Here is a 13,032-nt window from a genome sequence, read left to right on the forward strand (position 1 = left end):
ACATGTAATATATAGTTGATCATGTAAGTGTAGAGAGTAGATCTTTTCTTCTAAGCATTCTTCCCAAAGCCTATGATTCCAAATAATTAATTCAATAACTATATATTTATACATCTAAATTTTTATAAAATATGGAGACTTGAAGCCAAAGCAGTAGATATTTAAGGAAAATGCAGAAACATTAAGCATTAATTGAAGCTAAAATTTTGGGAAGTGTATCCAGAGGCCTGTTTCCAACTGAAAAGGATAAAATGTGCTCTCCAGAGACTTCAAGATCAAATATAATGCACTTCTTTGGTGTATGACCTTACAAGGCAATTACAGAACATTTTATTTTTCCCTAGGTATGCCTTTTTCTTAAAAAAAAAAAGGACTTTATAGCTAATGATTCATCTCAAGTACTTTAAATTATATAAGGAAAATGTACATTAGAAATTTTCTTAAATGAAGCTTATGTTTAAAAAAGCTTCTGGAAGAATACAAAGGAGAATATATTTATACCATCAGAGTAGGCAAAGGTATTTTAAATGAAACACAAATGTCATCAAACACAATAGGAAAAGACTGAAAAACACACATACCAAACTGGTTATTAAAAGAGAGAAAAAAGGCAATTCATGGGGTAGATGATATTTGCTACTAAAGATAAGTAACAAAGGGCTTAAACCTATAATGTATATTAAAATCTAACAAATCAATTTGGAAAAGAAAAACACTCCAATTAAAAACTAGGGTAAAGATTTAAGCCGACACTCTACAGATAAGGCTATTTTATGGCAAAGGAAGAATTTAAAGGTCCCAATCTCATTAGTTATCACAGATATTGCAATCATAATCACAGTTTTCTATTAAAATGGCTAATATTTAAAAGACTGACACCAAGCTAATCTATGAAGGCCTGAGTGATGGTAAGAAGCTGAAGCCAATAGACCTGCTATTATGCTGCTGTTGGCATAAGCTGATAAAAGCCACTTTGGCAGTAGATGTTATAAGGTATGTATTTGAAATGAACAGGTAGATGTCCTTTGACCTAACATATCTACTCCTAGGTATATACTTAGTAAAAATTCACAGACACAAAAGGTAAGTAAGGGTGAATGGATAAAAAAAAACTGTGGCATATTTATACAATGAAATATGATGTGAAAATGAACTACTACATGCAACAGCACGGATGGTCTCACAAAGCATAATGATGAACAAAACAATCCAGTCTCAAATGAATACATACTATAGGATTCTATTTATATGAAGTTCAAAAACTGGCAAAACTGTTACCTACGGTGAGGGAGGTCAGTTACTGGCAGGGAGCAGAAGAAAGGCTTCTGGGGTGTTGGTAATGTTCTATTTCTTGATCTGAGTGGCAGTTAAATGAATATGTTTAATTCATGAAAATTCATTCAGGTATACAATTATACATTCTATATTTTCTGAGTATACATCATATTTCAATGCAAAGTTTACCATAATGATTATTAGAATGGTGATATCATCTCAGTCACTTTCACTAACTATAATGAGCAAAAGTCTAAATCTGAGGATTGAAACAGTAACACAAAATCCAAGAAAACACATGGGTAAAAGGTCAAATTAATGCAAATTTACAAGGAGAAGTTGCTGAACTTGTAACATAGAAGATCTGTAAAAATGTTACTTTGGGATTTTATTTTATTTTGGATTTTGAGACAGGGTCTTACTATATATATAGCCCTGGCTATCCTGTAATTTGCTATGTAGATCATGTGCATCTCCAATTCACAGAGATCCTCCTGCCTCTGCTTCCTGAATACTGGAATTAAAGGTATGTGCTACCATGCCTAGAGGACTCTATTTTTTTGAGACAGGTTCTTGTTATGTTCCCTGCTTCAGCCTTCCAAGGGCTGGGATGACAGATGTGTTAGCATCGTTAGCTAAGGGTGTTTAGAAACCGATTCATTTACACACGCACGCACACACTCTAAAACATCTGATTATCAAAAGACACACTTAAGAGTGTCTTTTTGTTTTGTGTGTATTTGACTGCTACAGCTCTACAGCAGTAGTTTTCAACCTTTCTAATGCTGAGACCATTTAGTACAGTTCCATATGTGGTGACTACCAACCATAAAATTATTTAGTTGCTACTTATTAACTGTAATTTTGCTATTGTTATGAATCAAAAGTATCTGATATGTGACCTCTAAGGGGTCACAGGTTAAAAACCACTGCTTTAGAGGAAAGCCTGGGATAATCCTATGATTTTCTTCTGCAGACACTTATGAACCAGGTATAGAGACACTATCAATGGCATCCTATTACTGACCAAATCAGCTAATGTTCACAAACCTAGAGATCTAAGTCATTCTGTCAGGACAAGGTAAGCCTAGATTCCAATTCAGACCCTTTAATATAACTGAATGTTTCAGTAGCTTTCTAGGATGATGGGCTATTGTTAAAGGACCCACAACCATCGGTCTATGGAAAGGTTTATTTATGTGTTCTTCAGACATGTATGTCAGAGTGTTTGAAACACTACTAAGTCAGGTACAAGTAGACACTGCTGTGTCACTAAAGAGTCATTTAAAATGAAACTACTATTATTATTCTTTTCTGACCTAAGGTATCCCAAAGTGTCTTATTGACAGTGACCATTCAGGGACTTTTTAATTGATCTAGATATTTGGAAGTTAGAGATTAGGTTGTTTCCTAGTGTCTGCCTAGAATTTTTTGTGAACAGTAGAAACTATATAAACATCACAGTATTATACATCTTTTAAAAGCTTTGAAATGAGTATCTTAAAATTAGCTATTAACTAAGTCTCTTTAAAAATGTCTTTTTTTTCTTTGAGATACAGTCTCAACTCTGTAAACTCACCATGAAGCCTGGGCTATCCTTGAACTCAAGTTGATCCTTCTCTCTTTGCTTTCCAAGTGCTGGATTTATAGGAGTGAACCACAATCCCTGACTTCATAAATATATGTTTAGGTATATAGAGTCTTCCCAAATGCCCCTTGTTAATATTGTTACTTCGTGATAACCTTTTCTTCCAAAGTCCCTGTGACTTAGTATATGAGACAGTTCCATTTCTATGACATGACATTTTCCAAATTTCACATATTCTTTTACAACGTCTTCAAGTTTTGAAGATTATTTCTCCTCCCTTTCAATAGAAAGTAACTTATGATGGTTTGAACCAGGAGAGATAATATTATGAGCACTGCAAGCTGGGTCATAAAAAGGAGTGCAGCCTTCACCTAGCTGTCAGGAAGGAACAGGTACACTTCAGAGTCTTGTGTCTTGTGCCTGGAGTCTATAAGGAATCTGACTGTGCTGAGATTGCCAGACAGTGAAGGAGTCAAGCCAAATGTAATTCTCATGTTATGCCAGTCTAAGAAATCTGGTACATTTGTGAAAAGGCCTTTAAAAGGTTTCTAATTCAGATCTCCAGTCACTGTGTGGCGTTCAAACTTCAAGTCTAATTGCTCTGAGCTACTAAGTGTGGGGGCAATTTACTATAAACACTGAAACTTATAATGGAAACACTAGGGAACACCTTTAAACTTCAAATACCATAAACATGTATGAAAATGCTCTATATATTGTTCATGCATACTCAATTTTCATAATCAAAATCAAGACTAGTAGAATTCTGTAGCCTAAAATGGAAAGGGAAAGATGTGGAAAGTTATGGGGTAGGGGAAGTAGTTGGAGGTCCAGGAGGTCCAGATGCCCAAAAACTGCAGTGAAGTTAAGAGACAGACTTGTGTAGCCATGCATCGTTAAGGGGCAGGCATTTTCCTTTGAACTTAATACACAAAATCTACATGTATTTTGAAAGTAGATTCAGGATCTTCTGCATATAGAAATTAAATATGGGTTATAGGACAATAAACAGTAAAAGATGATTCCAAGAATGTCTCAAAAAATCTTTTTATCTCAGAATATTTACTATTGAGCCATCCTATATGTATGTATGTATGTATATGTCTATGTTGGTACTGAGAATTGAATTCAGAGCCTAGGCAAGGACTCTGCCACTATGATACTACTGCCCCAGCCCCCTTGGAGTATTCTTGATGAGTCATTTCTTATTGAAACCTATATATCTTGGGTATTATAAAACAAGAGACCTTATTTAAACCTTTAGTTTTGGCTGGCTTCCTAGAAAACAACTATGGTTGGTCATCAGAATTGGGGTAGAAGACACTGTCTTATTATTGCCAAAAAGTTGTAGTTGACTACTTACTTACTCTATATGGCAGGGATTTTCTGTTACTTTTGGGGTGTGACTGGAAGTTCTGGTTCCTACTAGACCTTTACTGATACCTCCCTTATTGAGATTAGTAAGAATGACCAAATGGCCTTCATTGGCATGACCAGGGAAGGAGGGATCATTATTATCAGGTAAAAATGAGAATATTGTTTCTCCATTAAGATTTCTGCTACAACCCTAGACAGGTTGAATTACCATTGCAGGGTTAAGATAAAGTCAGGCTCCTTACTGCATTTGTGCTAGAGAAGAGGATAGAATGACAGCCCAAAGTGTGCTTCATAAAGTTTGGCTGGAGATGAACAAACTATGAAAGATTTCTGACTTGATAGGCTGGCCCTTTCCCAGTCACTAGGAAGAGTAAGCCTTTTTTTTTAAAATCATTGCTGCCTGATGCTTCTTGGTTGTCACCTTTTCCAGAATCTGGAAGCAAAAAGAAAATTCAGGAAACACATGGCTGTCTTGTTTCAAAGGTGTGTATCAAGAACACTATATCCACCTTCTTTTGATCTTTTAAATAGGTTTGTGTTTTCAAGCTGCTTATGACTTAATTGTATTTAATGGGAGGGAAGTCATAGAAGTTTATCTACTTAACCTTTATACATATGAAAGCCTGGCCAAATGTTAACTTTAAATATTACAACAGAGAGAAAAGTATGAATATATACATAAGCATAAATTTGCCAACTTAGATGAAACAAAGCCTTTAAAGCACCAAAGAACTAAAAATCACCCAATATGAACAAGATAACTATGAAAGAATAAATTTAAAGATAAGAAACCAAACAATAAAAGAATAGCTTCTAGATTTGGCATATTTCAGTGGAGAAGTTTATCAAACATTTAAATAAGAACTGGGGTTACAGAGATGGCTCAGCAGTTAAAACAGTGTGTAACTGCTCTTGCAAAACACCCAAGTTTGCTTACTAGAATCCATCAGGCAGGGCAGCTCACTACCGCATGTTATTTTCAGTCAAAAGAGATCTGGTAACTCTGGCCTAAACAAGTACCTGCCTGCATGAACACATGCTCACACTCTTTCTCTCTCCCTCACATAATTAAAAATAATAAAAACAAATTTAAAAGAATGAACACCAATTTTATATAATCTCTTCTGAAAAAGGAGCAAATATTTCCTAATTTTCAAAATATAATTTTTCTTTTTGATATCATTTTTATTCTTCTCTCATATATTATATCCCAACCACAGTTTCCCCCTCCCTCTACTCCTCCCAGTCTCTTCCCTCCACCTTCCCCAATTCACTCCTCCCTGTTTTCCTTCAGAAAGGGCAGGCTCCCAGGAATATAAACCAAACAAGACATATCTTCAAGGTTGCTAATAAGACTAGGCATTTCCCCTTGTATGAGTGCTGGACAAGGCAACCCAGTAGGATGAAAAAGTTCCAAAAGCAGACAAAAGGGTCAGAGACAGCCCCATTCCCAGAGTTCTGAGTCCCATATGAAAACCAAGCTACACAACTGTAACATATGTGCAGAGGGCCTAGGTCAGACCCATGCAGGCTCCCTAGTTCAGTCTATGTGGCCCCCTGTGAGTTCAGGTTAGATGATTCTGTGGATGATGTTCTCATGGTATCTTTGTCCTCTCTGGCTTCTTCAAATCCTTCCTCTTTCTTTCTCTTTCACAGGATCCCCTAGGCTCCACCTAATGTTTGTCTGTGGATCTCTCTGCATCTGTTTATATCAGTTGCTAGGTGAAGCCTCTCTGATGACAATTAGGATATGCACCAATCTATGAGTACAGCAGAATATCATTAGGAGTCATTTCATTGCCTCTTACTTTTTTGGTTCTACTGTGGGTCTTTGAGCTCTCCAGCCTCTGGGACCTGGCCTTCATGGCAGTATCAGGAGTGGGCTCTGTCCCATGAGCTATTTCAGTCTCCTTCAAGGACTTGAAGTTGCTTGAAAGTATTTTAATGTCATTCATATATACATATACATATACATACAAATACACATAAATATATACACATAAAGGCCTTGGTGCTACATAGCCCATTAACACTCCAAGAATTATGGAAACACTGCAGTTGATGGTATTGATATTAAATTAGTATATTAAATATACTTTATGGAGGTGAGTTTAATTTGTGGGTTAAGTGGAAAATGTTTCATGTACTACTTTAAATATTGTATCTATCTGACAGTACTGCAAAAAATTTATATTGTTTAAGAAGTATAAATTTAGAGACTGACAGCTTCCTCTCACAGTTAGAGACACATACTGAATTGAAAGGATAGAGAGGAAAGAGACAGAGATCCTTGAATCTAATTTTTTGTTTCTTCTTTGAGTAACTAAGTAAGTAGTAACTAACTGTATAGCCACCCCACCCAATGACCACCAACCGCACAAAATGCCTATCAGGGACCTAGAATTTATATATCCTCTGAAAAGTTCCCAGAATTCCAAGTGTCAAACAATCAAAGAAAACATTTACAGCTGGCAAAACCACACCTCTGCTATAGCACAAGGTAAATTATAGTCAGCTTCTGCAGACAGTCCAAAGCAGGCAGCCCTATATCCCAAAACTTGGGCTTAAAACAAAAATGTATTTTTTCATATTTATTTATTTATTTTTCTTTTTTTAATTGGATTTTTTACATTTACATTTCAAGTGTTATTCACTTTCCTGGTTTCCCCAGAAATAAGCCCCCCTATCTCATCTTGCTCCCCTTCTTATATAAGGGTGTTCCCCTCCCCATCCCCCAATTCCCCTACACTGGGGGTCCAATCTTGGCAGGACCAAGGGCCTCTCTTTCCAATGGTGCCCAAGAAGGCCATCCTCTGCTATATATGCAGCTGAAGTCATGGGTCAGTCTTTGGGTAGTGGTTTAGTCCCTGGAAGCTCTGGTTGGTTGGCGTTGTTGTTCTTATGAGGTTGCAAGACCCTTGAGCTCTTTCAATCCTTTCTCTAATTCCTCCAAAGGGGGTCCCATTCTCAGTTCAGTGGTTTGCTGCTGGCATTCACCTCTGTATTTGACAAACTCTGATGTGTCTCTCAGGAACATCTCATTTCTGGTTCCTATCAGCATGTACTTCTTAGTTTCATCAATCTTATCTAGTCTTGGTGGATATATATCTCACATGTGAAGCAGGCTCTGAATGGCCCTTCCTTCAGTCTGTGCTCCAAACTTTGCCTCCATATCCCCTCCTATAAATATTTTTGTTCCCCCTTTTAAGAAAGAGTGAAGCATCCGCATTTTGGTCATCCTTCTTCTTGAGGTTCATGTGGTCTGTGGATTGTATCTTGGGTAATTCGAGCTTTGGGCTAATATTCACTTATCTGTGAGTGCATTCCATGTGTGTTTTTCTGTGATTGGGTTACCTCACTAAGGATGATATTTTCCAGTTCCAACCATTTGCCTATGAATTTCATAAAGTCATTGTTTTTGATAGCTGAGTAGTATTCCATTGTGTACATGTATCACATTTTTTGTATCTATTCCTCTGTTGAAGGGCATCTGGGTTCTTTCCAGCTTCTGGATATTATAAATAAGGCTGCTATGAACATAGTGGAGCACGTGTCTTTGTGCTGTATTAAAGCATCTTTTGGGTATATGCCCAGGAGAGGTATATCTAGATCCACAGGTAGTGGAATGTCCAATTTTCTGAGGAACTTCCAGAATGGTTTTACCAGTCTGCAATCCCATCAAAAATGGAGGAGTGTTCCTCTTTCTCCACATCCTCGCCAGCATCTGCTGTCACCTGAGTTTTTGATCTTAGCCATTCTCACTGGTGTGAGGTGAAATCTCAGGGTTGTTTTGATTTGCATTTCCCTTATGACTAAAGATGTTGAACATTTCTTTAGGTGATTCTCAGCCATTCAGCATTCCTCAGCTTTGTTTAGCTCTGAACCCCATTTTTTAAAATAGGGTTATTTGTCTCCCTGCAGTCTAACTTCCTGAGTTCTTTGTATATTTTGGATATAAGCCCTCTATCAGTTGTAGGATTGGTAAAGATCTTTTCCCAATTTGTTGGTTGCCGTTTTATCCTAACAACAGTGTCCTTTGACTTACAGAAGCTTTGCAGTTTTATGAGATCCCATTTGTCGATTCTTGATCCTAGAGCATAATCCATTGATGTTTTCTTCAGGAAATTTTCCCCTTTACCTATGTCTTCATGTCTCTACCCCACTTTTTCTTCTATTAATTTCAGTGTATCTGGTTTTATTTGGAGATCTTTGACCCACTTGGACTTGAGCTTTGTACAAGGAGATGAGAATGGGTCAATTTGCATTCTTCTACCTGCTGACCTCCAGAAGAACCAGCACCATTTGTTGAAAATGCTGTCTTATTTCCACTGGATGGTTTTAGCTCCTTTGTAAAAGATCAAGTGACCATAGGTGTATGGGTTTATTTCTGGGTCTTCAATTCTATTCCATTGATCTACCTGCCTATCTCTGTATAAATACCATACAGTTTTTTTAAATCATGATTGCTCTGTAATACTGCTTGAGATCAGGGATGGTGTTTCATCCAGAAGTTAATTTATTGTTGAGAATAGTTTCGATATCATAGGTTTTTTTTTATTCCAAATTAATTTGCACATTGCTTTTTCTAATTTCATGAAGAATTGAGTTGGGATTTTGATGGGGATTGCATTGAAGAAAGAAATTAAAGAAAACCTCAGAAGATGGAAAGACCACCCAAGCTCATGGATTGGCAGGATTAATATAGTTAAAATGGCCATGTTGCCAAAAGCAATCTACAGATTAAATGCAATCCCCATCAAAATTCCAACTTAATTTTTCATAGAGTTAAAAAGAGCAATTTGAAAATTTATTTGGAATAACAAAAAACCCAGGATAGTGAAACTATATTCAACAATAAAAGAACTTCTGGGGGAATCACCATCCCTGACCTCAAGCAGTATTACAGAACAATAGTGATAAAACTGTATGGTATTGGTACAGAGATAGGCAGACAGATCAGTGGAACAGAATTGAAGACTCAGAAATGAACCCACATACCTCTGGTCACTTGATTTTTGACAAAGGAGCTAAAACCATCCAGTAGAAAAAAGACAAGCATTTTCAACAAATGGTGCTGGTTCAACTGGAGGTTAGCATGTAGAAGAATGTAAATCAACCTATTCTTATCACCCTGTACAAAGCTTAAGTCCAAGTGGATCAAGGACCTCCACATCAAACCAGATATACTCAAACTAATAGAAGAAAAAGAGCGTAAAAGTCTCGATCACATGGGCACTGGGGAAAATTTCCTGAACAAAACACCAATGACTTAGGCTCTAAGATCAAGAAAGGCCAAATGGGACCACATAAAACTGCAAAGCCTCTGTAAGGCAAAGGACACTATCATTAGGACAAAATGGCAATCAACAGATTATGAAAAGGTCTTTACCAATCTTACATCCTATAAAGGGGTAATATCCAATATATAGAATGAACTCAAGAAGTCAGAGTTCAGAGAATCAAATAACACTATTAAAGATAGGCTACAAAGTAGGAGAATGTCAGGCCGGTGAGGCAGGAAGGGGTGCGTGATTGGGTGGGGTAATACCCCTATATAAGAAGGGGGAGGGGGATGGAACAGGGGATTTATGGATGGGAAACTGGGAAAGGGGATAACATTTGAAATGTAAATAAAAATATCTAATAAAAAATGGGGTACAGAGCTAAACAAAGAATTCTCAACTGAGGACTATCGAATATCCTCAGAACACCTAAAGCACCTAAAGAAATGTTCAACATCCTTAGTCATCAGGGAAATGCAAATCAAAACAACCCTGAGGTTCACACTAGTCAGAATGGCTAAGATCAAAAACTCAGGTGACAGCAGATGCTGGCGAGGATGCGGAGAAAGAGGAACACTCCTCCATTGTTGCTGGGGTTGCAGACTGGTACAACCATTCTGGAAATCAGTCTGGAGGTTCCTCAGAAAATTGGACATTGAACTGCCTGAGGATCCAGCTTTACCTCTCTTGGGCATATACCCAAAAGATCCCCCAACATATAAAAAAGACACCTGTTCCACTATGTTCATCGCAGCCTTATTTATAATAGCCAGAAGCTGGAAAGAACCCAGATGCCCTTCAACAGAGGAATTGATACAAAACATGTGGGACATTTACACTATGGAGTATTGCTCAGCTATCAAAAAACAATGACTTCATGAAATTCATAGGCAAATGAATGGAACTAGAAAATATCATCCTGAGTGAGGTAACCCAGTCAATAAAAGAACACACATGGCATGTACTCACTGATAAGTGAATATTAGCCCAAAAGCTTGGAATATTTAAGAAAAAAAATCAGAGATCATATGAAGCTCAAGAAGAAGACCAAAATGTGGATGCTTCATTCCTTCTTAGAAGGGAAAACAAAATACTCATGGGAGGAAATACAGGGACAAAGAGTGGAGCAGGGACTGAGAAAAGGTCATCCAGAGTCCTCCCCACCTGGGGATCCATCCCATATGTAGCCACCAAACCCAGTCAATATTGCTGAAACCAACAAGTGCTTGCTGACAGGACCCAGATATGGGTGTCTCCTGAAAGGGTCTGGCAGAACCCTATTGATACAGATGAGGATGGCTGTAGCTAACCATTGGACTGAACAAGGGGACCCCAATGGAGGAGTTAAGAGAAAAGATGGACGGAGCTGAAGGGGTTTGCAGTCCCATAAGAAGAACTACAATATCAACCAACCAGATCCCCCAGAGCTCCCAGGGATCCGCCAACCAAAGAGTACACATGGCAGGACCCATGGCTCCAGCCACATATGTAGCAGAGGATGGCATTGCCTAGCATCAATAGGAGAAGAAGCCCTTGGTCCTCGGAAGGCTGGTTTCCCCAGTGTAGAGGAGTGGCAGGGCGTTGAGGTGGGAGTGGGTAGACAGGAGTGGGAGCATCTTCATAGAAGCAGGGGGACAGGGGAAGTGGGGGAACTGGGAAAGGGGGTAACATTTGAAATATAAATAGATAAAATATCCAATAAAAATAAAATAAAAAAATCTATACTTTCTCATAGTAACCAAGAAGTTCTACCAGCTCTTTATCTAGAACTGTGTCTTCTATTTACTCATTTTTATATTCATTCAAACTCGTACTGAACATCTTACTTTATGTCAGACTTAGGCAAAGCACTAGAAATACCAAAACCAGTATGACAAAATGGTTTCTAAAACCAGCACTACTCTTCAAGAGTTTAATATTTCCTCTGAAATGAAAACTCTTTTTCCACAAAAATCAATGTCTTTCTATCTTAACAAGGTGATGTAGTTTCTGTTTTAGAAGCTGTATGTTTTTGGCCACTTATTAGTATCATCACTAATGAGGCTTCAGCTATATTGAAGCAATTTCTTATGGGAAAGTTATCTCTTCAAAGACCAATAAATGCTACTGATGACTTAGATATGGAAATCTTGTGGTCTAAGAACTTTTCCTAATTTTAGATTGTACTTCAAAACATTTCATCTTATGACTCTCTTAGATAAATGAGTTGGAATTTATTCATCAATCATGATGTAGTATATTTGTGAGTTACATTAACTTCACATGTTAGAAATGTATACTCACTCTTAAATTTCTCCCCAAGAAATACAAAGAAAACCAAGAGAGCTCTTTTCCTAAGTCAAAGTTGTAAACATGCCAATACCTGAGAGAAGGTGTTGGAACAGAGTCTGGATTGGCTGGTACTTGGACTCCTTTCTCCCATTCTTCTTTCCATGTGTCAGTAAAGAGGTAATAGCTGTCAGGATTAATGTGGTGAGAGTCAGGAATTTTCATGGCACTGATGAGGTCCTTTCGGAATACCTGGGAAGATACAATGCATATACTTTAAAATCGCTATGAAACTGATACCATTTAATATTCTCCTTTAAAAAAAGATCATTCCTCCTCACCATGTATTTCCAGTAAGACAAACATTTCCTGATTTCTAAATGAGTAGGTCAATTTATGTTTGCAAAGATTTGACACAGGAAGAGGACAGTCAGCTCTTCTGGACTTAATACAAGGTAGGAGTCCTTTCATCATCACCATCATCATCATGATGATTATAATAATAATAAGCTCCTTGAATTTAAATAATATAGGTTATTCCAAAGGAGCCTTTTCTTTTTAAGTAAAAGAAACAACCCTTGACTCAATTGAAGTAATAAATATATCCTGATAACTTACAATTACTTAGGTATTACCTCATTTAAAATTTTACTTAGAAATACTTATACACTTACAGAAACATTATAAAAATGGTACAGCATTCTTATATATCTTTCAGGTAGTCTCTTGTACTAGTAACATCTTAAATGACCTATGTAAATTGTTCTAAATTTTGCTTGGAAACAAGGTCTTATTTCATATTCCTGGCTAACGTGGCACTTGCTGTGCAGACCAAATTAGTCTGAAAATAAGAGGCCCTCCTTCCTCTGGTTCTCAGTAATGGGACAAAAGGCATGTGCCTTTTCAGGAGACACCTGGCCTCAGAACAAATTTATCTAAACCAGAAAACAATTTGATTTAGTTTTGAAACAAGATCTCACTGTAGCTCAGGTTGATCTAGAACTTATAGGAACCCTCCTGCCTGAGTCTCAGAAATGCTAGAATTACAGGCCTGAGTTGCTATATCAACGCCTAAACCAAGAAATTAACTTTACAAAATACCACTGCTTAATCTATAGACTAATTTAATTTTTTAGGGTTTAAGACTGTAGCCCAGACAATTTTCCCTGGTGGCTTTCTGTTTGGGGGTTCAACCTGGGATCTTGTATACCTCTTTGGTATCTTCTAATCTGTAACAACTGT

The 13,032-nt window shown here is 37.3% G+C and overlaps 1 protein-coding gene across 4 annotated transcripts in view; it reads right to left on the reverse strand.

The window, feature by feature from the left end:
• Positions 1-13,032, reverse strand: part of Jade3 (jade family PHD finger 3) — a 172,338-nt gene that overhangs the window by 59,117 nt on the left and 100,189 nt on the right. For 3 of the 4 annotated variants that reach the window (XM_087599331.1, XM_087599330.1, NM_001271265.1), the window contains one exon: positions 11,885-12,042. In XM_087599331.1, the coding sequence (XP_087455457.1) occupies positions 11,885-12,042 (158 nt within the window). Of the gene's footprint in view, positions 1-1,278; positions 1,357-11,884; positions 12,043-13,032 lie in introns of all 4 variants that reach the window. The other variant, XM_087599332.1, reaches the window with a different exon arrangement.

Source organism: Rattus norvegicus, chromosome X (genome assembly GCF_021556685.1).
Source record: "Rattus norvegicus strain SHRSP/BbbUtx chromosome X, alternate assembly SHRSP_T2T, whole genome shotgun sequence".
Lineage (NCBI taxonomy): Eukaryota > Metazoa > Chordata > Mammalia > Rodentia > Muridae > Rattus > Rattus norvegicus.